General features: G+C 51.1%; 1 protein-coding gene across 2 annotated transcripts; it reads right to left on the reverse strand.

Moving 5' to 3' along the window:
* Nucleotides 1–3,744: 3,744 nt before the first annotated feature.
* On the reverse strand, nt 3,745–26,098 carry UNC93A (unc-93 homolog A). 2 transcript variants are annotated; one of them, XM_073022693.1, is made up of 8 exons: nt 26,012–26,098; nt 24,305–24,486; nt 23,096–23,325; nt 21,291–21,416; nt 15,297–15,511; nt 13,382–13,517; nt 11,641–11,772; nt 3,745–4,010 (listed from the first exon to the last, which is right to left on the reverse strand). In XM_073022693.1, the coding sequence occupies exons 1-8, from the start codon at nt 26,096–26,098 to the stop codon at nt 3,745–3,747; spliced, it is 1,374 nt and encodes a 457-aa protein (XP_072878794.1). The 2 variants fall into 2 exon arrangements, with proteins under 2 accessions (XP_072878794.1, XP_072878795.1); XM_073022694.1 differs by lacking the exon at nt 21,291–21,416.
* Nucleotides 26,099–26,847: the final 749 nt, after the last annotated feature.

A 26,847-nucleotide genomic window follows, 5' to 3' on the forward strand; every position in this document is an offset into this window, starting at 1 on the left:
CCATGGCTCCGTACAGAGTGTGATGTGCCCGAATCTGCTTCTCTTCAAGGCCACTGTGCTCTCCTCGGAGCGGAGTGTGTGGACTGTGCAGCTCATCGGATGTGCCCACAAACACGCTGGTGCCCACGGGCACACTTCCGGGTTGCAGGGTCGTATTTTCAAAGGCCCACCCTGTCATCGGTGCCCTTGTAGGGCCATGGCTGGAGATGAAGCAAACTCCGCACTGCCAGCAGTGGGCAGGAAAGAAGTATTCCCGGAGGAAGGAGGCTTCCTCTTGCCCACACGCATCAGGACAGGCAGATGGAGGCGTCATGGGAGATAAATAACTTGCTTTGCGTTCCTGGTGTGAGACTTTACCTTCCAAAGCAGACTGGTGGAACGCCTCTGTAGATTTTTGTTTTGTCTTATTTTTGCAAACAGAATGACTAAGGAAAGGGAGGGAGTCAGGGACTCAGGGAGGGATCCTTGCGTTGGGAGTCAGACGGACGCTCTCCGGACAAGGATGGTGAGTCAGGCACAGGCCGGAGGGAGCAGGGAGTGGGACATTTGCAACGTGGGTAGGATCGGGGCTTTACAGTCACCAGGGGAATCCCACGGCGGCATCTGTCTTCCCCCACAGTGGTTTGGACACGTGCACACGCACTCTCCAACTCCTCTCAGCTCCGGGTCCTTCCCTCTAGCCTTTGGCCCAGAGCTCACTCCTTAGTGCCCCACACACCTCATGAGCAGGCCTAGTTCATTGTCTCCAAGACATTCTGCAAAGGCCTCACTACCCCCACAGGTCTAAGGAGTTCCTACTGACTTAGGGTCTACAGGGTTCAAAATGCTCTGAGCAGACTGAGAAACCAAAGACCAGTTCCAAATAAGACTTATCCTGAGGAGCACCAGGAGTGCCCATCATCAATTTACAAAATCCTAAACCTCCAAATGGAGAAGACATGACATGTCACTTCGCCCTCAGTGAATGCCCTCTACACATATACCCTCACCAGTCTTGATTCCTTTTGACATGACCCTATTGTGGGAGCTGCAAAGACCATCATGGATCCCACAAATAGGCATGGCGGCCATGGGATCCCACAGACAGGGATGGCGCCAGGCAAGAAGGCCATGGATCCCACAGACAGGGATGGCGCCAGGCAGCCCATGGCACACGGGGGGAAAGGAGAGGGCAAAGCAGGGCAGGGATTAGAGAGCGCAGAGGCCCAGCTTTAGGAAGATGGTTGAAACCTGCAAAGAGTTAACAGCATTCCAGTGGGTCTGGGAGGGTAAACATGGTTTGCATAGAGACGCAGGAGCAGCATGAGCTAAGGGCCCACAAGGGAAGGACCTCGGTGTTTAACAGAAGCATTGGATAGAGAAGTCTTGTGAAACGGATGGAAGGCTAGAGCGGCAGCTGGGATTAACTCACGGAGGCCTGGACTGTCCCGGCCAGGGGGTAAGTTTGTGCTCTTTAGATGGGCGCTGGAGAGTGAAGTGTCCTGTGTTTAGCAAAATCCCTTTCTCAATAGCCCTGATGGAGGCAAGGATGAGCCCTGCAGGGAGGACAGTGAACCAGGAAGCAACCAAGAGGGAATGGAACAGAGGCGGAGGATCTGAAGACTGGGGTAGGAACGGCAGGGCTTCCTCCCTGATCAGCCAGGCAGGGGAAAGAGTGGCATGTGAAGGGAACGTGAGTCTGGGTGACAAGAAGGTGGCTGCTGGTGGTCAGAGACACTGGGCTACCGGGGACATTCTAACAGGTGGGAGAAAATGTGCAGCTTGATGTGGGGCAGCTTGAGAGGTGACATTCGAGAGGCCAGGAAACATTAGCTCACGGCAGCTGCACTTTTCTCTGCCTTTGATCATTGCCCATCTGGGCACCTGGCTGACACTGACTGGAAGGAGAAAGGGCCAGGGCCAGGAGGCATTTACTTCCCCTCCCATGGCCAGAGGCGGCCAGCATCCTAAAGAATGAGGGTGAGTGAAGGAAGCATTTGGAATTTCACAGAGAGGCCCATTTCCCTCCGCACATATGAAGCACCTGCTAGTGCTGTGTACTAGACGCTGGAAAACTGAAGTTCTAGGAGGAGGAGATGCTTGTAGAAACAATAAACGAAGAACATGCAGGTGGGAGAGCCACAGACAGGACCCAGAAGGCCTAAAAGAAGCCTTGGTGTGAACCAAAGAGGAAGAGGAAGGGGAAGGAGAAGGAAGCAGCTTAGGGTTAAAGGACAAAAGAGAACCTAAGCTCCAGGCACACAGGCCAGGGAGGTCCTAGGAGTGAGGGGGTTGGGGAGGGTCCAGGGAGGGCGAAGCAGACCCAGGGAGGGTGGGGAGTGGGGAGAGGGCAGTTAGGGGGACAGGGAGGGCCCGGGAGTGGGGGGAGGGTGGGTGGAGCAGGGAGGGCCCAGGAGTGGGGGGAGGGCAGGGGGTGCCCAGGAGGGTTGGGAAGGGGCAAGGGGTCTGGGGAGGGGTGGGGGGACAGGGGCAGGGCCGGGGAGGGTGGGTTGTAGGGGAGGAGGAGGGGGAAGGCTGGAGGGGGCTGGGCAAGGTGGGTGCTAGTGATGGGGGAGGGCTGGGGAAGGCCTGAGGACCCGAGTGCAGTGGACAAGAAAGAAGCCTTGGAGATGGGCAGGCAACAGCGCTGCTAGGAAGAACAAGTGAGACAGGAGACCAGGTGTCAAGGGACCAGACGGTGACTGAGACAGGCAAATATCACCCAACCCACGCCCGGTGCTGATTTCCATGTTAACAGACATGTGTAGCATCTCAGTGTGAAATGCTCTCAAAGGTCTGTGAAGTCCACAGCACGCCAAAGCACTGATGTGATGAAGCGTGTGTGTGTGTCCATGTGAGTATTTAGCACAACAGTACTTGGGCAGGAGGTGAGTCCACTGAACAACTGCCTTTATTTAGAAACACAGACCCCACACGTTTCTGGAATCCTGAGCCCCAGTCTGACTTTGTCACCCCCTGACTCTGTGGGATTGAGTCAGTTGGCTTGTCAGGGCCCCTTTGTAAAATGTGTGGGGTTTTAATCCAAGTAGAGTTAGAAGCTTAAAAGTTTGTCCATTTGTGGCCGGGCGCGGTGGCTCACGCCTGTAATCCCAGCACTTTGGGAGGCCGAGGCAGGAGGATCATGAGGTCAGGAGATCGAGATCATCCTGGCTAACACGGTGAAACCCTGTCTCTACTAAAAATACAAAAACTTAGCCTGGCATGGTGGCAGGTGCCTGTAGTCTCAGCTCCTCGGAAGGCTGAGGCAGGAGAATGGCATGAACCCAGGAGGCGGAGCTTGTAGTGAGCCGAGATCGCACCACTGCACTCCAGTCTGGGCGACAGAGCGAGACTCCATCTCGAAAAAAAAAAAAAAGAAAGTTTGCCCATTTGTAAAATTGTGGGGTTAGTCTACATTGTTTTAAGCCGTCTTTCAATTCTTAAAAATAATTACAGCAATAAAACTAGGGTGAGTCTATGATTTCAGGCAAATTCTAATTGGCTGATTGTACTTTTTTCTTTTGTATCTAAAATTAAATTAACTGATACCTTCACGTATACACTTGATCTCTGTTGATAACATGGTGGACTAAAAAATTGTTAGAATAGAAAAAAGTACATAAAGAGTGAAATAATATGATATCTTCACAATGGCCAAATTGTACTGAGATGGTGATGAGGAGCCGCTCTATGTCCTGAGGCATCTTCTAAGAAAATTCTCTGGCTGGTGCTTTCTGAGTTCATCCTCTTCGGACCTCGCTGCTCTCACATTTTTGTTTGTATTTCTTCATCTTCTGCCTGGTTCGCCTGTCCCGCAGCGTGGGGTCTGATCGGGTTCTTGGATTCCACACACTCCACAAGCCCATACGCAAGCATGGTCAGGCTCAGGACCCCCAGCAGAATGTAGAGCTTGACTCGCACACACAAAAATGTGCTGTACCCAAAGGCAATGACGTATCCCAGGGCCTCCCACAGGCGGTAATTGGCGAAGGCAGCTTCCTTCCTCTTCTCAAACAGAATGCCGTAGAGAGCTGCGGAGGAGAGAGCGGAGTGAGAGCTCTGCCATGGGCCCCACGGTGACCCTCTTCATGAAAAGAGCACAACGGCTTTCCCACTGCCCCATTTTCTCCACAAAATCAGGACATTTTTCTTTTCTCACGACAGAATGATTTTACATGGCAGATGATAGCATGAATCCCGAAAATCTGAGGCAGGTCTCAGTTAATTTAGAATGTTTATTTTGCCCAGGTTGAGGATGGGTGCCCGTGACACAGCCTCAGGAGGTCCTGATGAGATGTGCCCAAGGTGGTGGGGGCACGGTTGGGTTTTATACATTCTAGGGAGACATGAGACATCAATCAACATAGATAAGATGAGCATTGGTTTGGTGAAGACGAGCATTGGTTTGGTACAGAAAGGCAAGACAACTCCAAGCAAAGGTGGGAAGACTGGAAGCAGGCAGGGGGCTTCCCGGTCACGGGTAGATGAGACAAATGGTCGCATTCTTCTGAGTTTCTGATGAGCCTCTCCAAAGGAGACAATCAGATCAGTGAGCAGAGGGATGACTTCGAATAGAATGGCAGGCAGGTTGGCCCCAAGCAGATCCCAGCTTGACTTTTCCCTTTAGCTTAGTGATTTTTGAGCCCCAGGATTTTCCTGCTTGTGATTTAAACACAGCGGCTCCTTTGGGGCTCCGCCCAGGCTGCTGGCCACAGAGACCCAGGAAAACCCTTTATAGGCTGAAGCCAAGTGGGCAGGTGAGGGGCAGGGACAGGTGCAGGGACAGAGGTAGCCTGAGCTCCGGTGGGGCAGGGTGTGCTGTGACCTTAACTGCAGGCAGCAGGGCCTGAAACCAGAGGCAGAAGCATGTGGTTCCCCAGGAGGACGCGAGACTGCCAGCACTGGGGTCCTTGAGGCAGGGAGGATGGTGTTTAATTTTGTAAACTCCATGGCACCTGGTTCAGTGCAAGATACACACTGAGTGCAGAGAGAACCGTCTTCCCGAAGATTCGCTCTACCCACCCCTCCTTAGTGCTGGAGATGAAACCGTGTTCGGGGAGGCCCAGCACCGCTGTGTTTGGGAGGGCGCCTGCCTGGCTGTGTGGCTCCAGGGAGGGCAATGACAAGGGCTGTGAAACACAGTCTTTGAAGCCACTGTCCCCAGCAGCCGCCCTGGGATGGCCTGGGAGGGACGAGGCCCTGTCCCGCCCAGGCAACAGATGATGTCACTGAGAGAGGGATTCCCTCCAAGAAGGAAAGTGTCCACATAAACACCCAGGAACACAGGCCTGCTCATTTCCACAGCAATGTGACAGATGTCCATGAACTTGACCCCAGGGACCTTCCGCTCCCATCCAAAGGGGTGCTTTTTTTTTCCCCTCTGGATTTAAAGAAAGTGATGAAAAGCAGCTCGCCCCAGCTGGTTTTGTACAAAACAACTCACATCGTGAATGTTTCTCTACTGCTGAAGACCAATGCAGATGCACTTACAGCAGGGGAGCACCTTGTCTACAGCCCTTGCCCTAAGATTCACATTGTAAACAGCTTAGGAATGTTCGGGAAACAAGAAGTTCTTTGGAACCCTCAGGACAAGGCGCCCTTCTCGTCCCACAGTCTGCACACTGTCCACCTTAATAAAAGTAATGACCGAAGAGAATTGAATAACCAAGTTTAGATTTAGTTGGCTTCTGAGACTCATCTAAACACCTCTTGTCTGTTTTTTGAGGGTGACTCTTAGCACTGGATCCAAAACCAAGTTTCTAGGGAAGAAAATCCAAGTTGAGACACCATGGCTATAAGTGGTAGATCATGCTATGTTCTGTGGCTAAAAGCTCCCGACTGCACCCTGGGCAGGTTGCAAAACCAAAGCCAATGGACCCAGATTATAAATATTCTAGTAACACAGGCAACTCTAATTTTAAGCTTTTTGGGAATATGGGTTGATGTCACTCAAGCGTTTCAAGATGAAATTTATATTGTGCTGCCATGATTAGAAATCGCTGTCCTCCAAGAAAGGGACTCACCCCGTTCCCCCACCATCTCCCTTCATCAAGTTCTGGTTGGTTCAAGGCCAATTCAGCTTCTTCATAAGTAGCCGTATTCTCCTCAGCCCTCTGAGTTTTGCCATAAACGGAAACTTTCCGGGCCCTCAATGCCTCACATGTCACATGAAGAACTTGACATTCGCTGACTCTGGTTCCAAAATCTGAACGTAGAGAGGAGATCCACAACAAAGAGAGAAAGAGCTAGACTGTCTGCTAGTTCACATAGTTGTGTTCAAAATCGCCTAGATGTGTTTGGGAGACAGGAGGAGCCCCCAGCATGGAGGATCTGGGACCCAGAAGGTAGCTGGAAAGTGGGCTGTCCCCTGCCCACAAAACAGAACTGAGGAGGCCGAATAAGATGGGAGTGGCCCCAGACAGAGGTGACACCATCACTCCCACCTGTCTCCTAACACATCTCTACCCACAGAAGCAGAGTCCACGCCTACAGAGGGAGACGCCAAGGACCCAGATGATGTCGCCGGAACTGCCTTTAAGAAACATGGAGGAAGAATCAGGGGAAACCGTTTGCCCCACTCGGGAAAGGGGAAGCCACGTGTGTGAATGACATCAGACCAGTCTAGGGGAGGAGAGGCCAATACCAGAGATAATTAAAGTCAGGCTTTTCAGGGAATTACTCAAAATTTGGTCCCTATTTTAATCCAAACATAAAGCAAGCAATGCATTTATTGTTTTGAATTGCATGGAACTACACACAGCTAAGGACATAGTGGGGAAAGACATTTTTTAAAAAGGAGAGTAGACTGAAAACAGTATTTCAACAATCCTGAAATAACTGTACGCGTGTACAAGATTGAACACATAAGGAAGCGGTCATACCTGGTGGGAACCAGCCTTCTGGCTGGCACAGAAAGGAGTGACAGCTACACAGTGGGGGCCAGAATAAGCCCCGTGACCTACTGTCCACCTTAATAAAGAAATAATGTAGCGTTGGATGGTGACCCAAAGTGCAAAGTAAATATACGAGCCCATGCTGATGCAGCTCAATGATTGAGTCAGTAAATACATCGGGGAGAAGGGACAGGTATTTTTTGTGGAAGAATTACAGTGCACACACAGACGGTCCTCAGGGTGGAGATTAGCTGCTCTCTCCTTGACTGCTGGCTCCCTGGGCACTCGCTCCTGCAGGACCGCATGTGGAAAGGGAAGGCGGTGAGTTTGCAGTGGAGAGATGTGGCTGGCACCACAGTGCCCACGGCATCAAGGTTAACGTCACTGGTGAGGAGGCCTGTCCGTCTTCTGTATCCCCCATATGATGGGACAGGGAAGCACCTCACCAGGGGATTGTCCTCCCCAAACCCTCAGTCCCAGCCTAATCATGAGAAAACAGCAAACAAACCAAAGTTAAGGGACAGCCTACAAACTACAGTGCTCTTCCAAAGGGTCCAGGTCATGAAAAACAAGGAAAATGAAAAGCTGCCACAGAGCAGCCAGAAGATACGATGACTGAGTCCAACAGGGAGTCCAGGACAGGATCCTGGCACAGAAAAAAGAACGCTCGTGGGAAACCTGAAGGAACCCGAATAAAGGCTGTCCCTCCACTAACTGTCACATGGCAGCGTTGCTTCCAAGCTGCACGAATGTGCCGTGGCTGTGGGAGATGCTCAGCGTTTGGAGAAGCAGGCACAGGCCTATGGGGTAAATGAGTTGGGTCTATAGGTTGGTACCTTTCAAGGTACCAACTTTTCTGTAAATCTAAAACTATTTCAAAATAAAAAGTGTATTTAAAAAGACAAAGCATTGCTCTCAGCCTGGCCTGTCAGCCTCTTCTTCCCAGGTGGCCCAGGGTTAAAGAGACCAGGATGTGGCTCCTGTCCTCAAACACTGGGATGGGGATGAGAAGTTCAGCAATCTTGTTTGGTCAGAGAAGACAGATTAAGTGAATAGGGCATTGAAGAAGTCATATTTTCTGGGTTTATCAGCCTGAAAACAGCCAACAGAGCAAAAGAGTATTTTTAGACTAGACATTCCATATCTTCACGGTAGTGCATTGGTGAGGAAGAGTTGCCCTGGCAACCACACTCATCTTTCATTTGCTGTCAGAGGGAATAAGCAGAGAGGAGTGCCTGGCACAGATCTCCCCTTGCAGAGGCCGGGGGATCGCTGGAGCCCAGTGAGACAGTGAGCCGGGGATCCTCAATTCTGGCCCAGGAAGGAGGGGCTCGAATGGTGAAGTCCTCTGACCTGCTTCTAAGTGGGAGACTGTAAGGACCTGTCTTTAAACTGAGCAGTGATGACTAAAAGGTGAGGACAAAGTTCATTGGGTTTTATTCAGTGTCGTCAATTAGGAACACATGTGGCCCACATATGTTCTTAAAAGAAAGCACACATTTGGGGAGAATAGGATTAGAAATCTAACTTGCTATTTAGAAAAACAAAAATGAGGAAGAGCTGTTTTTGAGATGTAGCCAAAGCTACATAAAATTTCCATTTTTTTCAAAAAATAGAGAACAGAGACCCTGTGTGTGTGTGTGTGTGTGCTGTGCTGCATGGAGAGCCAGCCTGCCAGGAGTGCACGAACATGGTACTCAAATGCCACTCGCGCATGACGATTGCGAGAGTAAAGTCCACAGGAGCTTCTCAAGTATGTGAAAATATTTTCCCCAGCACTTTTTTTTTGTGAGACAGAGTCTTGCTCTGTCACCCAGGCTGCAGTGCAATGATGTGATCTCAGTTCACTGCAACCTCTGCCTCCCGGGTTCAAGTGATTCTCCAGCTTCAGCCTCCCTAGCGCTGAGACTACAGGCATGTGCCACCACGCCGGGCTAATTTTTGTATTTTTAGTAAAGATGAGGTTTTACCATGTTGACCAGTCTGGTCTCGAACTCCTGAGCTCAAGTGATCTGCCTGGCTCAGCCTCCCAAAGTGGTGGGATTACAGGGGTGAGCCACCGCACCCGGCCAATTTGGTTTATTTTTGAAAAAAATTACTTTTTGCTGTACAGAAAGACACAAATAATTTCAATTTAAATTAGCATCCCTTATTAAAAGGAGTCTTTATTCCAGTCATTCACTGGACTTGGACATTCATACTCTTTGTCCTTAGGTAACTTTGCACAGTTCAACAAGACCTTCCCTGAGAGTACCGTGTGTCCATATAAGGAAAAGGAGAGTTAAGTCCACTATTCACATAGCTCAGGAAGAACAGAAACCAAATACGAATGATCACATTCATTGGGAGCATTTAGAGAATTATCTTATGAAATATTGTGGGGATATCTGTCCCAGTGTTTTTCTTTTAATTTAATGTGTAAATACATTTTTAAATCAAGTAAGTTCAGATAAGTCACTGTGCACTTCTGGTAATGGGATGTGCATTTGGGGAGCTCAGTAAAACACCGGCTCTGCCACATGTCCAGGGGACGGTTTAAACAAATGCTGTGTGACGCTTACTGGTAACGTAGCTAGGAGCCCTGCAGGCGACATGACACGCCGCTAGCTTATAATTCTGCACTGCCAAAAACACCAAAGTGAGTTGCTGTTTGCTCCCCTCCATTAAATCAGTATTTGTTCTGTTAAGCAATGCCCCGGCCTGGCCTCGGGTCCAGTCTACCCCTTCCAGGTTCCCGGCCTTGATACCGACAAGCCAGAGCTTGGCCCATGGCACTGGGCCAAGCACACACTCATTTTGGTGAAGAGCTTCACTACGTCCAGCAGCATTACTGGGGCAGCAGAAAGGACTGTGAAACACGGCTCCTTAAATCCAACAGTGTGGGTTTGTTCAAAGGTGATTTTCAGCTGTCCTGTGGATGGCAACCCACCAGGAAGACAAGAAAGGACGTGACTGGAGTGTTTGGTCCGTGATCTGAGGTCACATGTGCTCTTTATACTGAGTGCAGGGACAGCAGCCAGATCTCAGAAACATTGGCCTGTACTTTGTGGGTTTGCTTTTTCCAAAGTGTGTTTGCCAGATAAGCCCCGAGTGTTTGCCAGATAAAGGCAGAATGGTGATGTCTCTCCTGGAGGGAAGAGGGTCTCATGTGAGCCTTGCTCACCTCCGAGAGGACCCTTCATCTTGCCTCATCAGCATCTCTTAGACATGCAGTCTTGCCTCTTTGGGCCTCTGACACCCCTTGGGGCCTTAGATGGGGTTTTGGGGAAACTCAGGGTTCCTACCCCGAGCCCTCATCTGTGTTATTTTCAACACCACCCAGAACACACACCCTCCAACCAGTGGCCACACACAATGACCCAGCTTCCTTCTCTTCCTAGTGACCTTCCTCCAAAACCCTCTCACACGTCTCCTTGTGGAAAACATGACCAGCAGCACAAAGCACCTCGGAGCTCAGCAGAGCCTGGCATGAGTGCAGTGGTACAATCTTGGCTCACTGCGACCTCTGTCTCCGGATTCTCCTGCCTCAGCCTCCCGAGTAGCTGGAATAACAGGTGCAACTGTGGCATCCCCTCCCAGTTCACCTGCTCTCAGGCCTCTCTGGAACCCCTCTGGTGCCGCTGCCTGAGCCTGGGGCCCCTTCCTCCCTGGCTCCTCCTTGGCTCCTGCTCCTCTCCCACCCGTGCCCTCACTGTTCTGCCTGACCTCCTGGCCAGGCCACCCTATTCTGTGAGGACTTTGGCATTTGGCTCCTGCCATCATCACAGGACGTCACCTTCCATCTGACAACCAGCCTTCCCGACTCCCCCTAGGGCCGCACCTTGGACCTTGTCACCTGCCTTTTGGAATTGATTGTTGTGACACGGTACAGACTCCACATAGCTCCCAGTCACTCCTGGGTGTCAGCGTTTTCTGCTGCTTCCAGTGACCCAGGTGCATCTGACCCTCCCCCGCATGCTGGCCCCACACATGGGGACCCGAATGGCCACTCCACCCCACCCCTCTGCACTCCCCCTAGGCCGCCTTCTCGGGGACCCCAGCCCCAGCAAGGCCTTGGAGCCCCCTGCCGCCTCCTGCCCTGGTTCCTCCTGCACCCCACCCCATCTGGACAGCAGTCAGCCTAGACGTGATGTAGACGTGGTCTCTAGGACGAAGCCCACCCTGGCCTCCCCTGCTCCCCGACATCCCCACCTGCTCACAGAAAACCCGGCGCTGCCCAAGAAGCCCCAACGCCCCCTCCACAGACACTGACCCTAGTGACCTGTGACATGTGTGGCTTGTGGTTCACACCACCACCTCCCATCTTCCATGGGCTCCTTGGTCCACACTCCCACCTCCCATCGCCCAGGGCTCCTTGGATGGCCCTGCATGTTTACACCCCAGGCCCAGGGACGCAGAGTGGGTGCCTCTGATCACAAGCACGTCTGAGTAAAGGTTTTCAGTCATGAAGAGACTGCTGTCCTAGGGGTAGACAGTCTCGTACCCAGGCTCGGATGGGTGACCTGACTTAAGCAAAACCACGTCATCCCAAGGGAATGGTGCCCAGAAGGAACCCCGGGTGGTTTTCCACTTTTGCATCATGAATCTGAATAAATGCTCAGAGAAAATACGTCAGACCCAGAGGCGACATCACAGCCCTCTGGCCCTCCCATCTCTCCCAACTCACCTCTCCTGGCTCTGGTCCATTGGCAGCTAATGAGCCCCCACAGTTGCCTTGGCCAGGGACTGCCCTCCTGCTGCCAGGAAGGGGCCTGGGCTGGGGACTCACCGTTGTTCTGTGTCTGCCAGACGGCATCTGCCATGCCCCACAGGCCTGAGAATACGAAGAACACCGCCAGCTGGTCAGCACCAGGTCTCCACAGCAGGAGGGCGATCATACAGGACAGATGGGTCACCGCGCCTGGGGTTGCAGAGGGGAAACCGCCAGGCAATGAGGGTCATCACCATGGCCTGGAGGGGCCCGTAGGTGGGTCAGCACTGGAGCAACCGTCTCAACCGTCCTCTGGAACCATCCCCTGGAACTGTCTCTGGAACTGTCTCAACCATTTTAATCGTCTCAACCATCTCAACCGTCTCAACCATCCTCTGGAACCGTCTCAACCATCTCAATCATCTCAACCATCTCAACCTTCTCAACCATCCTCTGGAACCGTCTCAATATTTGCTTCATGCTCAGTGTTCCCTTAATGCTCTGGAAGTCATCTTTTTAGTTGGAACTTTGACATTTAATTTGTGAGCTGGTGTGCATGTGTGCTGCCAGCTCTAAGTCAATGGTCTGCACCGCATACCTGCTGTGTGACCCGCAGCCTCAGCCTGGAGGGCCTTGGGTGTGGTCTGGCATCACGTTGGGAAGGAAGGTCACCCTGTCTGGGCCTGAGGTTGCCCCTAAGCTAAGAGGGCTTCAAGTCAGAAAGAGAAGGGCCTCCTCATTAGGTATAAGTCAAAGGATCCCAGCCCCTTTCTGAGTGGCCAGGGGATAGGACAAAGTGTGCCCATGGTTTCATCTGAGCCTTCCAAGTGGGGGCCGTGGGGAAAAAAGGGAGGAGGCCACAGACCTCCCAGACAGGTGGCATCTGTGGGCCTCTCCTTGTGACTCGTCCCAGCAGGTCACAGATTTGGGATCCCAATTTCCACAGGCTGTGGTGTCTCCAGGATGCAGTAACGAGGCTGCCCAGTGACGCTCAAGACGCCACAGAGGAAGAGCAGGGTCTCTGGCAGCAGAAAGGCAGGTCTGCACTGCGTGCCCCCGGGGCTGCCCCACCTTGGGCAAGTCCCTCCACTTCTCCGCTCCATGATTTCCTCTCTGTAAGGGGACACTGTCTGCTTCACAGGGTGGCTGTGAAGATGGATAGGAAACCCCAGGCAGAGCCTTTGGGCTCCATGGCCCTGGCGGATGCTCCCCGTGTGCCCTTCCTCTGCCTGCGCCCCCACACCCAGCCCTGCCTGGGGCATTGACATGCCAGGCACCGTTTTTCTTAGTGCCCGCATTCCCCACTGTTCATGTGATCTCTGACTCATCCCTTTCCTTCTCTTCCCAAGGAAAATGGAAGGCACTGTGTGTTTAGGGAGGAGTCTGTGGCCTTAGAAGTCTTGTCCTTATCCACTGTGTGAACAGATGTGGAACAGAGCCACCCCAACCCCAGTGTGACCTTCTGTGACACCCATGGCCTCACCACTGGCTTCATGTCCCTCATTTGCACCTGCAGAGACCCCGCCCCACCCCACCCTGGCCTGGTCACCACACTGAGTGCCCACTCAGAGCAGGCACTTGCTGTGTGGTCTTATGCCGAGCACAGTGCCTGCCCAGTGCCGGCTTGGAGAGAGATCTGATTCCTGCTTGTTGAGGGGGAGAAGGAAGGACTGAAAGAATGAATGCATCTTACAGGGTGTCACTGATTTCAAAGCAGTTTCAGGGGCACTTTTCCAGCCCCGTCCTGACTGTGAGCTGCACGCTTTCGCTACTGCAAACCGTTATGATGGCTGGGATTGGGACGCACGCTGCTACCTACCCAGCACGTAGAGCACAGCCCTGCCCGTGTACTGCGAGATCTTTCCATACAACACGGAGCACAGAGCGTTGGTGGCCGAGAAGCAGATCATCACGTAGCCGACGAAATGGATGCCCAGGACGCAGGTGACGTAGGACTGGGGAGAGGGATGCAGAGCCACGTCACGGACGCTCCCAGGCCTCCCACACTCAAGCTGAAGCTGCAGTCGGGTGCTTTGAACATGTGCTCTGAGACGGCCGGCAGGCCAGTGTAGTGGACACCTTCCCCTAGGCTCTGTGGCTCCCATGCAGGAGAAAAGCTGGTGTTGGTACGAAAATCCTCTTTGGGGAAGAACTAAAAGGAGGTAGTTTGGACAACTCTGGACAAAATTTTTTCTCATATATTTCTTGCTATTTGCTGTGAAATGTGCATTATTTTATATGGAAGCCAATACACCCTGCCCTTGCTGGGGCCAATCATTGCCTGTGAGGTCTAAAGAGAGTTTAAAAAAAAAAAGAGAGAGAGAAACTGAAGAGGTCGCCCTGCCACCTCTTCCGGGGCCTCAGCAGCCCAGCAGCCGGCTGCACACGTACTCTCACACCCACCACACCACACTCCCATCACGGGCGGCCTCGAGGGCAGGCACACAGAACAGAGGCTGAGACGAGAAGACCAGCCACAGCCACATCGGGGGTGACAAGGACAAGTCCAGTGGAGGAGCAAGAGGGGCTGTCCCCAAAATGCCAAGTGGACCTTTCTGTTATCCTGTTTCTACCCTTTCAGGCCCCTAAGATTCTCCATCAAGGCTGTCCTGAAAGTAGCATTGCCAGATAAAAGTGAGGACACCCACTATTGCCTGAGCATACTCCCAGAGACATTTGTGGTTTATCTGAAATTCAAATTCTACCTGCAGAGGTGCTTTTTATCTTAAGCTGTCGGCCTTGCCTGGGAGGGATCTGGGGTGGGGACAGAGCAGGGAAGGCTCCGCTGGAAGGAGAACCTCTGCCAGACACAGGCCCACGCTGGTCCAGCTCTGGCCACCAGCTCTCAACAGTTCCCAAGAGAGGCTTCTTTCTTTACGCACCCTGAGGTGGGGCACTGCCTCTCTCACCTTGAGGGGAGAAGGTGGCCTGAGTGGATGGAGCAGAAGCCTGGAGAGCCACATCGATTTTTAGATTGTGAAGCATGATTTGAAAACTAGAGGTGACAGGCGCTGTGGCTCACACCTGTAATCCCAGCACTTTGGGAGGCCGAGGCAGGCGGATCACCTGAGGTTGGGAGTTCGAGACCAGCATGACCGACATGGAGAAATCCTGTCTCTACTAAAAATACAAATTACCCGGGCGTGGTGGCACATGCCTGTAATCCCAGCTACTTAGGAGGCTGAGGCAGGAGAATCGCTTGAACCTGGGAGGCAGAGGTTGCAGTGAGCCAAGATGGCACTACTGCACTCTAGCCTGGGCAACAAGAGCATTACTCCATCTCAAAAAAAGAAAAAGGAAAGAAAGAAAGAAAGAAAAAAGAAAACTAGAGGGATAAGGAATTTCGGTGATATTCATGGACTTCATGCTTTTCCTATATGTAAACTCTAAAGTAAGAGTGCAGGGTGAGGCCCAGGCAGGGATAACACGAATGAGTGTCTGCGGGGTGAGTCAGCGGCAGCTGCCCATCCACTTGCTCTGGCTCCTTCCCCAGGAAGACACGGTTCAAGCAAGAAGTTCTCCCTTGAGACAAGAAGTGAGTTGGAAGTTACTTGGAGGTCAAGACCTTGAATCAGAAACTCAGCTATGGTAGCACTGAGAGCACAGGACCCTATTCCCTCTAGTCCCAGCCCTGGGCAGGTGACCTGACACACTACAGTCCTGCAGGTACAGACACAGGTGAAGCAGTGATGCCACGCATGGCCTGAGCCACTGGCCCTCACTTTCATTCATACCCTTGTGTACTCGCTGGAGAGGAATCCTTGCTGCAATCCACTATACAGAGGCAGTAGAATTAAGAGGCACAGACGTTTATCTCTATATAGCTTGAAAGTTGACAGTAACGTGGACCAGAAAGGTGGTGATTTCTTCTCTCCTTCACTTTCCTGTTGAACATGTCGTATGGGTTCGAGGAATGCAGCTATCATCAGGACAGCCAGGACACCACTCCCTGAAAGGAAATGGCAAAGGCTTCAGCTTTCATGGGGGCCCAGAGGCAGGGTGTGGATTTGTTTCAGTCGTTCATCCTCCTCCTCGAGAGAGAGGGCTAACTCAGATCCAGATTTCGGGTGACATTAGACACGGCACACTTAAGGATCTCAGGTGTCTAGTTGCACTTGATTGTGCTGATTCTCTGATTAGCTCACGACTTACCAGCTTTCACATGAAGCCTGCCACAACAGGTGGCATAAAATACAAAAAATTCCAGAGAGACCTCAGACATCTGAGTGTCCTTAACCATTGACTCTGCTTCTCATTCTAATCCCCAAAGCAATTTCTAACAGCAGTCAGCTTTTTAGTGATTTTTAGGATAATGATTCCCACAACGGTACCATGTGCTACACTTTTATTTCAAATAAACAATTTTGTGTAAAAGTCCTCCAATAGGAACTGGTTAAAGATATTAAGGGGTATCCCAACTGCGATGGAATGTTGTGCATTTGAAGAAAATAAAAAAGAAGCTCTTTGTACACGGATGGGAAAATCCCCATCATAAATGGTAAAAAGAGAAAAAACAACCAAGAGGTAGAACTTTGTGTAGAGTGCGCTACCACTTGAATTAAGTAAGAAAGGACATAAAGATGTACTTGTTTAAATGCGCATTAAATATGTCTAGGAAATAAAGCAGACATGGACTTTCTATGGGTGCAGAACTGGGTCTGAGGACGGCAGTGAGAGGGAGACTCCCCACCACACGCCCTTTCACAGTGCAGTGGTTGCCCACCCAAAGGGGTTCATTCCAAGCCCCCAGTGGATGCCTGAAACCATGGGCGGTGTCAGACTACATGCACCATGTATTTTCACTCTGACAACGGAGGCAGCTACTGAGAGACAACAGCCTGGGGAGCGTCTATGGTGCGGACATGCCGGACAGAGGGAAGGGTCACAGCCTGGGCGGGTGCGCAGGACAGCAAGAGATTTCATCACGCTACTCAGAACAACTGCAACTTAAACCTTATGAATTATTTATTTCTGGAATTTTCCACTTAAGGTTCTCGGACTGCAGCTGGCCTCAGGTCACTGAAGTCACACAAAATGAAATGGGGACAAGCGAGACTCCTGGATTTGCATTTTCAACTATATAAATGGGTTATCTATGCAAAAACTATTTTAACTATTCGTTTCATCCATGAGGAAACATCCTGTACTTTCTCATAATTCCAAAATGTGATGACTAAATCTCCATCATTTCTGTCCACCACTTTATTATCTGATCCAGCTTAATTTTTGTCGATGGAGAACAGATATTTATTTAGGTGTTTCTCACTTTACATAGAAGCCTTTTCATTCTCTTAATGATTCTAAGTGACTTCTGTGATATCGTTACATCTCCACTGTTTCTTTCCCACCTGGCAGTGGTCATGATACATAGTATTTGGGGCATCACAGATTGCTCAAGATTGGCGGCCATCCTTCCTTTCTCTCTGGGCCACAATCTTCCAGATTGGTTCATTTCTACCTCCAAGAGCTTAGACCCCTGCTCCTCTGAAGACGACGGGAACGATCTCATCTTACTGTGTCTGATCAATCTTATCTAGCGCTTTCTGTCTCTCTCAGCATCAGGGTCCTCGTATGACCCATGCAGTGGGCTTGCTGCAGCACTGTGCCCTGGCAGCTGAGCCTTCCTGAGACTGGGAGGTTTGGCAAAGCCAGCTGTCTTCCAAGCTGTGTGCAGAAACAGCGGAATCCTAGCACCTGTCTCAGAAAGCACCATTGTCAACCCGGTTCCACCCAGAAATGCACAGATTTATTTCTAGGCTTTACTTTCTGTTATCTGCCTACTTTCCATCTTGGCTAAACATACTCCCCTTCCCATTTCATGATAATTCCACATTCTCATGAAGTTTGTGAAATTCCATATGAAAGCGGGACTCCTGTTGCCACGGTTGTTTCTGGGTCACCCTTCATTTTCCTCTGCGTTGTCCTGGCCCACCATGAGGTCTAGCAGGTTGTCACGCCTGCACGGGAGTCCATAGGGTATTTACAATTGTCAGGACTCCCTCCAAGCCGACCCCCTGAGCTGACTGTGTGTAGACCATGTGGAAAAGGCACATTTTTCCTCCACTCACTGAAGGCAGCGCCTTCTCCACGATCTCGTCTTGTGGGCCAGGGCTTCAGTGTCAGGCAGCCCAGTAGGACATGACCTCCAATCTCCCCAAAAGCCTCTTGGGAGGAGGAGAGGCAGGTCATGGACACAGAAGCCACACCCCTTTGTTCAGAATTATGTGTGTCCAGATGTCATGTGACTCAGAGCCTTCTGTGGGGCATGAATTGGGGGATACTACACAGCTGTGTCCTAAATTCTAAAGAGAACGGCTCTTTGCAAGAAATTTGACTGTAAGTGGAATGCTCAGAAACCCGGGAAAGTTACCCAGGGAGAGGGTGTTCTTGTTCTTTTAGGTCCATTTTTCTTTCTTGCTTTGTTTTTCTTCATGGTGATATGACCTTGCTTTATAGAAAAGGACACATATAGGATCCTGCAGGACCGTTAAGATAACAATAGTAAGGCCACTTCTTCATTTATATGTGTGTGATCTCTGCTATACGTAACTTCTAGACTTGGACTCCCTTAGGCTGTAGGATTCCATGACCTGAGAACTGTCTGTGATGCATAAATGGCTGGGGCTATGACCAGAGAGCACCCTGGGGGTGCACCCTGGGGGTGTCCCCTGTGGAGGACAGAGGGCAACGAAGGGCCTGGAAGCCACAGAGAAGCCGGTGCTGTTCATCTAGAGCGGAGACCAGCAAACTATGGTCTGTGGGCCAAAGCCTGCCCATGGCCTGCTTTTGAAAATAAAGTTTTATTGGCACGCAGGCACGCTCATTTGCTTACATGTGGTCTATGGCTTTTTCCCACTACAAAGACAATGTTGAGCAGTTGCAACAAGGACCATATGATCCTCAGAAAGATCTTTACATGTAGAAATATTTGCTGTCAGCCTTTCACAGAGGAAGGCTGCCAGCCCCTACTCCAAAATTCTATTGTTTGACAGACAGGAGATGTCTTCGTTGGTGGCTGCATGACTGGAACTGGTGGAGCTGGAAGGAGACCTGAGGGTCTTGACTCAGCTCAATGTCCCCGAGTCCCCCAGCCTCCCAGCTACGTAGAGGAGGTGGTGAGGGGAAGTGTGGGGGAAGCACAGGCCTGGCTGGTCCCCGGGACCATATTGATGGGAACGTAGGGGCCTGCTGGGAAAACATGACCACGATTCCAAGGCAGAAGAGCCTTGCAGACCGGAGCAAACCATGGCTCCTCCTGACTCCCTGTTCACAACTTCCACTCACTTCTAAAACCCTCAGTCTGTGCCTTGCATGCCAGCACCCTCCCCAGGTTGCTCTCCTGATGGACGTCAATAGCCTCTCACTGGCTAAGAGCCTGGTCCAGCCTCCTCCCTGAGCCTCCTGGTGGCCCTGCCACACTCAACACTCTCAGACCCCCTCCCCAGCTGATTCTGCAACCCTGGGTGTGCTCCAAGACCCTGCTTTGGTTTTCTGTCTCCTTCCAAGGCTCCAGTTGTCCACCTGACCCTCAGTGTTGCTGAACCAGGGGTCCGGCTGCACTCGCTTCTCCGTAACAATTTTCTCCGCTTTTTCTCCCTAAGAACCTCATGCCTGTCACGATTCCGGTCACCACCTCAGAAGATGCCTCCACGTCCACACTTGCATCAGCCTCTGGCCTGAGCCCTGCACAGCGTCAGACTGCCCATTGGACCCTACGCAAGAGTCCCTCTGTGTCCCCAAGCCAGGTGTTCCCGGCCTGAGCTCATCTTCCTCTCAACCCCAGGACTGTCTTGCTCTTCCCCGCACCACGTCCAACCCACACGGACCCTGCTGGCCTCTCTCTCAGCCCCCCCACCTCTGCCTCCCCCTCCCTGCTCCCTCCTCGGGACTCAGCACTCCGTCCTTAGTGGGTCTCTCCCTCTGTCCCTCTGCACCTCTAAGTCACACTGGCACAGGGTCTGTCTAGGAGGCAAGTCTGCCCTCATCCAGACCCTTTGGCACAACATCGAGGGCCACCGCTAGTCCTGTGCCCCATCTCTGCCCCTCCACCTTGTCCCCAGCCCTGAGGGCTCCTCCTGGACTTCTCGCCTCCAGGACCCTCTGGCATCGCTTCCCTGCCTGGCCAATCTTGCTCATTGTCCAGACTCGGTGTAGGGACCACCCGCCCTTGGAGGCTTTCCTGAAACTTGGTGCTCCAGGGAGATGCAGCTGCAATTCAGCTGGGAACTGTGCTCACAACACCATCGGACTGAGTCTCGGTTAGTTGGGTGTGTGTCTGTTTCCTTCAATAGGCTCTCGGCCTACTAAAAGCGAGCTTCTAGTCATCTGAATGTCTGGACCAAGAAGGCCTAGCATGGCTTCCGTATGCTTTGTCGACTTCCAGCCATTGCTTTACAGGTGCTCGCTCAGATCCTCTGCTGTGGAAGTGGCCTGAGGGGACCTGAGGGGTGGTGCCGCACATCATCTCAGCACAAGGAAAAGCTCTACAGTGCGCACGAACCCTCCTCACCTATGACCCCGGCAGAGTGCGGGACTTCCTGTTCCCAGAGCTCACAGGTACCAGACCTTTGATATTTAAGAAGGACCCATTCCAAGGGCTTTATGAATCCCCAAATCCAAGAATGACAAAGAATATATATACACATATATAAATACATATGTATGCGTGTATATATATATATATATTTTTTTTTTTTTTTTGAGACAGAGTCTTGCTCTGTTGCCTAGGCTGGAGTGTAGCAGCATGACCTCAGCTCACCACAACCTCCTCCTCCCAGGTTCAAGCAATTCCTCCTGCCTCAGCCTCCCGAGTAGCTGGGATAACAGGTGCATGCCACCATATTCACTCAGCTAAATTTTGTGTTTTTGGTGCAAATGGGGTTTCACCATATTGGCCAGACTGGTCTCGAACTCCTGACCTTAAGTGATCTGCCCGCCTCAGCTTCCAAAAGTACTGAGATTACAGGTGTGAGCCACCATGCCTAACCAAAAAAGAATATATTTAAATTCTTTACAAAATGGGTTTTAAAACTCTCTAAATGTGTCCCCTTCAAAGTTGTAATAAACCTTTCACTATAACACTAAAGTCACATATGAAACTATTAACATAACATTCTCTATTAAAATGAACTTCTAAGAATGAGCCTCATCATGACAGTTAACTTCCTCTGGGCAGCCGCTTCACCATGAGCTTGCAACGTCTCCAGCTAAGGTGCAACCAGCACTTGGGAGCACTCACCCCTCTAGCCTTTCCACAGAAGGTACTCAGTACATTTCTCAGAAAAAAAAAAAAAAGGTGGTTTATAGCAATTATGGATGTTCAGGGTCCCTTGGCCACAGCTGAAACACAAACAGTCAATCCCAGTGCCCTAGCCGGCCACCAAGCTGTCTGTACTGCTGGGCACTTGCAGTGTGGCCGGGAGACTTAGGAACTGAGACTTTAATCAGTTAAGATGTAAACAACCACAGTGGTTAACGGCTACTGTGTTGGGCTCTGGAGATGTATAACAATCTCATCACCCCAGGATCCTCTGTTAGACAGCACAGGTGTACTGCATTTGATTCATAAGAACACTGCCTGCGTGTAATCCAGACCAATACGTTTTGCAAGGATGTTTCAGAAGAAGAGAGATTCCTTCTATATTGGGGGAGATGGTCTTTGTCAGCCCAGGAAGGAGGCTTGGCTCTGCTTTGCTGGGGACCCTGCCCTGGGCTGGTGGAGCACGTACCGGTGTAGATGCCCAGCAGGGTGTAGACCAGCTGCTGGGAGGGCCTCTGGGTGCTGTTGGTGGTTGCGGTGGCCATCAGGCAGTCACTGGCCCCACAGGACATGAGCTGCTCTTCTGGGAGGGCCTCTGTGAAGTCAGAGCAGATGGAAGGCATGAGATGACTGCAAATGTGATGAGATGTAGGTTCTTGAGGAATGAAAGTGACAGTGGAAAAGGATGGACACCCGGGGGGAGGCATCACTACAGGTCACATGGAAAGACCCAGTGTGTCAAAATAGATTTACCCCTAGGCACACGACCCTAGACTCCATTTAAGACACTTTGGGAGGTGGAAAATCCTATTAGTGTTCTGCAAAGATTCAGGGAAGAATAAACTTGGAAAAGTGCTGCTTACTTGTTATACTACATTTCTGACACAATTAAAATTTTTCAAGTTTTCAAAACTAGTCAAAAAGAAAAAAGTACATGAGATTGGGTGCCACGAATGCTGGATTCTTTTTCAGATTTATCCGTTACCAACTCCATGACTTCGGACAGGTGATTTCACAACTTTTCTGTTTTTGAAAACTAATGTTAGTTCTGTGATCTCTTAAAAGAATAGAATTTGAATTAGCAACAACTCTCAGTCAGAGCTCCTGTCAGAATCTCTGGAGAAGAGAAAGATGTTGTGGGAGAAAGAATATTCAGCATTTTTATTGTTTTAGAAACACAAATTATGTAACAGACAGCTTCACAAAATCTTCTAGGTGGGTGAGATGTACAGCTGATAAGAGAAGGCACAAGAAGGTGGAGAAACACACGACACCCTCCAAATCCCTCCGGCCCCAGATTCTGTGTCCTGTGCTCACTTGGAGAACTAACTCACCTGCAGAAATGTCTTCAAAAGAAAAGCCTGTTCCTCCACTTCACTGGCCATGATAGGCAGACTGAGCTTTATCCCCAGTTTCTGTTTCATTGTTGCTGACACCAACAGCAATAATGAATAAAAATTGCTTTGCATCAGCTTTACAGCTTCCCTTCTTCAAATGCACTTAGCACGCATGACAATCGCATGAGAAAAAGGGAGAGGCGTTTTGGCTACAGAGTTTCCCAAGGGTGGGATTTTTTATGGGATAGCAAGATGGAGAACCTTGATGAAGTGATAGAAATAGTTGTGATACCAGTCAGGAGGGCTGGATTGGTTTTTACCCCGTTGGGAAAGGCTTCCTCTAAGAATGAAAGAGATAGCCTATGCCCTGTGCTTAAAGCCTCAACATAGGCACCAATGGCGTGGGCACAAATGAGATATGCTCTTTATATTTATACCAGGGCAAGGTCGGGTAGAGACAGAGGAGCCAGGGCATCAGCCCGTCCAATGTCCACGTCTGTCATGGGATGAGGGGCCTGTCATGAAACATTTGAAAATCTGGTCAGTGTATCAGGTCACAAGGAAAAGACATCAGGCAACCCCGTCCTTAGTCTAACAAGGATGGTTGTGCAGTTGTGACTCCATGAACCCAAATTCTACCGACGTGGCTTAGTTTCCCCATGGTGCCCTCTCCCAAGGGCTGCCCTGCCCCTGTGAAGGCATCTATGGAAGACATAGATCTTCTTCAGTCCCACCCGACTGTCCAGAAGAGAGCAGGTAACAGGCAACTCTGAAGCACAGGTAGGTTGAGAATCTCACTTGTGGGGCCTGACTCGCCTGCTCAAGTTACAGAATCAAGGCAGGTGTGCAACTGAAATCAGGAACCCTCTCCCCCAGCAGCCATCACTGAAACCGCTGTTCCACTTGGAGACAACTGCTTGCCCCCTTTTCCTTTTACCTTGGCTGGGAGTCTGGCCAAATACCAGCGATGAGATCAAGTTGCCCCACACACCGGATGACTGGAATATGAGGAAGAAGATGCCAAAATACTGGTTCACCACGTCTTTGCCGTGCTTTCCCGCCTTCTTTGCGTGTGTGTTTCCCATGATCGTGAGGTATGTGCTCTGCGCAGACCACAGCGGGGCGGCCCCGAGCCCTAGCAGTATGGAGGTGGGGATCAAAGTGTACCTGTGGGTAAAGGGCAGACCCACAGCACTGCCTGTGACAGGAGACACAAGCCCATCGCACCCGTGTCCCTGCGGTTCTTTAGTCTTTCTGGGAGAAAGAAACGCCGCCTGGCCCATTGCAAGCATGGTAATGGGTGTTGTTGGTTGGATGGATGGATTCACCATTAGACTCAGATAAATGAGCAAAATCCGTGCATTTTCCAGCTCAGATTGATTTGCAAAAGTGAAATTGAAGGCCAGTGAGGCTCCTTGTATTGGATGCAACCACAAACAACAAGATGAGGAGCACAAAGAAGGCCGAGGGACAGCCTTGGTTAAAAAGACCAAGTGACCGGCTCAGGCCTTGGTGGCAGGGTACTGTGTGAGACTCTGCAGCTACCGGGAAGAAGGACATGCAGCCGTCATCAGCAGCATGTCCTGCGTCACAACCAGCGTCCCTGGAAGAGATGCTCCATGGCTGTGTTCCCAGGGCCTGGGGTGCAGTCCAAAGCCCTCAGAGCTCGGTCTCTGTGGTCCATCTCACCAGGGAGCAGGGTGGCCTCCCATCCCTGTGACCTGCCCTGGCCATACCCACCTCCTAATGGTGGGCGAGGTGCAGTTTTGGTCCATTGGTGACATCTGCCTAGGTGCTCTGGAGACTCACCCTTTGCATTGGAGTTAGAGTCCCCTGTGTTACTGGAACCCTCGCCCAGCCAGGGGAGCTGAGGATCAGGATGGATCCCAGGGAGAGGCCAGCATCAGGGATCGGGAGGAGGAGGTAGAAGTAGTGGGGGGCACAGAGGAGCCTTGGTGAGAAGACAGTAAGGAAGCCCAGCACCGTCTGTCACCAAAGCGAGGCGGGGGTGCGGGGACAGCAGAGCTCATTTTAAAATGCCTGCAGTGAACAGTAATGAGGTGCAAATGCAAGTCATGTGCAGAGTGAACGTCCCTAGCGTGGGGAACGGCCAGGGCGGGGTGGGCAGGGGGTGGGGGTTGCGTACCAGCTGGCGAAAAAGTTGCCCATGGAGAAGGCCACGTAGCCACACATGGAGAGGATGATGGTCCCCTTGCAGCCCAGCCTCTCAATGAGGAGCGGTGGGAGGAACATGGAGGACAGGAGCATGCCTCCGTAGAGGGTGCTGAGTGCTGTCACACCCAGGCCCTCCTCGCTGTACAGGCTGCTCTGTGGGAACAAAGCCAGCCCTGTCAGAGCCCGGGATGGACACAACGGGATGAGGCACCAGTGTCCCTCAGGCTGGAGGCCGCCACAGCTCCCAGGAACCGCCAGCCACAGGCTTGCTGCCCTGGGAGCCTCCTCTGCAGCTGGTGGGAGGAAAGTGCAGGTGAATTTGGAATAAAGCAGTTAGTGTGTCTAAACATCAGGGAGGGAAGGCCCAGCACCCCTGTGAGTGCTTGTGCTGAGGCTGGATGGCTGTGAGAGCTGCTCACGCCTCTGTGGACGCCTGCCTGAATCTCAGCTGAGAACAGGACAGTGTGGCAGGATGGAGCTGGAGACTCTACCAGAACTGGTCTGTGAGGGGCCTGCATGTTCCCGGGGAATGGAAAGGGTCCTTCAGCCCATGGGGAGGCCCCAAGGATATGAAGCAAGTGAGTGCGCATGAATGATTTCTTCCTTCAACAAATATCCATCACCCACCTCTGAGTGCCTGTCACTGTCTGAGGTTCGAGGATGGACCAGAGATGTGGCCCTTGTGTCCTGGAAACTACAGGCTGCTGCCACTGGTGGAGATGACATGGGCAGGCACACGCTGCCATGAGGGTGCTGGGTGCCCCCCCCCGCCACCGACCTCGGTTCCAGGGCAGGGTGGGGAGAAGGAGGTGACCTCCAAGATGAGAGCTGAACGAGAACTTGGAGGCCTGCAGCCAGAAAGGGTGAGAGGAGGTGGCAGCCACAGGGGAGGTGCCACAAAAGAGCATCCTTGGTCCTTGGACGAGGGGACCTAGTCCAGACCAGGGTGATGACTCATGAGAACTCTCTGGAATGAGGCCCTGTCTTCTCACTGGGGCTGCTGAGCTCTGAGGAGGGAGCCTGGGGATTCATGTGCCTTGTTGGGGCCTGAGAGCGAAGCCAACCACGTGGAAGCCTTGGGGTTCTTGGAGAGAGGTGGGCTGAGCTCCTGGGCATACTGGGGCACAGTCATTCCTGAGTGTCTTCCATCTGAATACTCTGTGTTGCTCACGCCAGTCCTGACTAGCAGAGACAGCTGTCCCAGAGAGCATGACGTAAGGAGCTCAAAGTATAGAGACACCATGTTGTCAAAGTTCACAGTTTGGCTTAGAGTAAGCTTGGAATCTATAAGGTCTAGTGATATTTGATAAATTCACTTGGCTGTCCCTAACCACAAAGCCAAGGGCATGCAATCATATTCGCAATGACTTTTCCTGTGTCTCCTTTTAACCTCCCAAAGGCAAAGAATGTCCCAACAAATCACGATCCCAAGACCCCTGCTGTCCAGAGCTCTCCAAGAGCAACGCACACCTCATTGTTGTCCAATCCTATTGAGATGAGAGTGGGAACTGCTCACTGGAGGACTGCATCTGAGAACCACTGTTTGTTTTAGAGGATTTGGTGTGGAGTGAAAAAGAAACACCAGGTGAATTAGATTTTTCAAATTTTCAATTCATTATTGTCTGTGACTACGGGGATTGGAGGTCAAGAAGTTCAGGTAACTTGACTGGACACATACCTGCAGGCTCTGCAGACCTCCATAGGCTGTAAAGAGAAGCAGGAACCCAAAGGAAACAACAAGGACGTTCCTTAGACTTCTGTCCATCGTGCTGGCTGAAAACATCAATCATCAGTGGGCAAGTAAATGTGTAGCTCCCTAAAAGAAACCAATTGAGGAACAGGAAAAACAGTCAGTACCAAGAAGTCCCATTCTCTCTTTCATCTGAGCTAGAGGAGAATGTTAGAGGTGTGTTAGTCATTAAGCCTGTCACTCGTTAATGAACTCGGTTATCACTGACCCCATGAAGCACAAGAGAGCGCTGCTACTCATTCACCTTCTCTGTGATCCGCAACATCCACTTTCTATGGGGCAAAAGATCATGACTCTTACCAGCCTCTAGGTAATGGTGCTTTTTTCCTGTTAAATTCTAACAGACATGGTCCAGATGGTAAAGTGATACATTTCACTTTTCATGCGTGTATAGAACAGAACATTTCACAGTATAAGAAACTGTCAGAAATTGTCAGTGGTGCAGAATGTGAACTTCAGTCTTAAAGAACAAGGCATAAATGTCAACTTCAAGATACATAGTTCAACTTCTGAAGAAGTGGTAATGTGATTACAAGATCCTGGAGCCAAAGTCTTCGTATTGCAAAGACTGTATGGTTTCACAACACCGTACAGCAATTATTAAAAGAAAAAAAACTTACATGAGGATAAGGGAGGAGACCACCCCTCATACCATCTTGTGCCCAATTTCTGCCTCCAAAGAAAGAAGCAAAACCTAAAGGCAGAAATGAAATCCACAGGCAGACAGCCCAGCGCCACATCCTGGGCCTGGTAGTTAAAGATTT

This window comes from Chlorocebus sabaeus, chromosome 13 (assembly GCF_047675955.1).
Source record: "Chlorocebus sabaeus isolate Y175 chromosome 13, mChlSab1.0.hap1, whole genome shotgun sequence".
Taxonomy (NCBI): domain Eukaryota; kingdom Metazoa; phylum Chordata; class Mammalia; order Primates; family Cercopithecidae; genus Chlorocebus; species Chlorocebus sabaeus.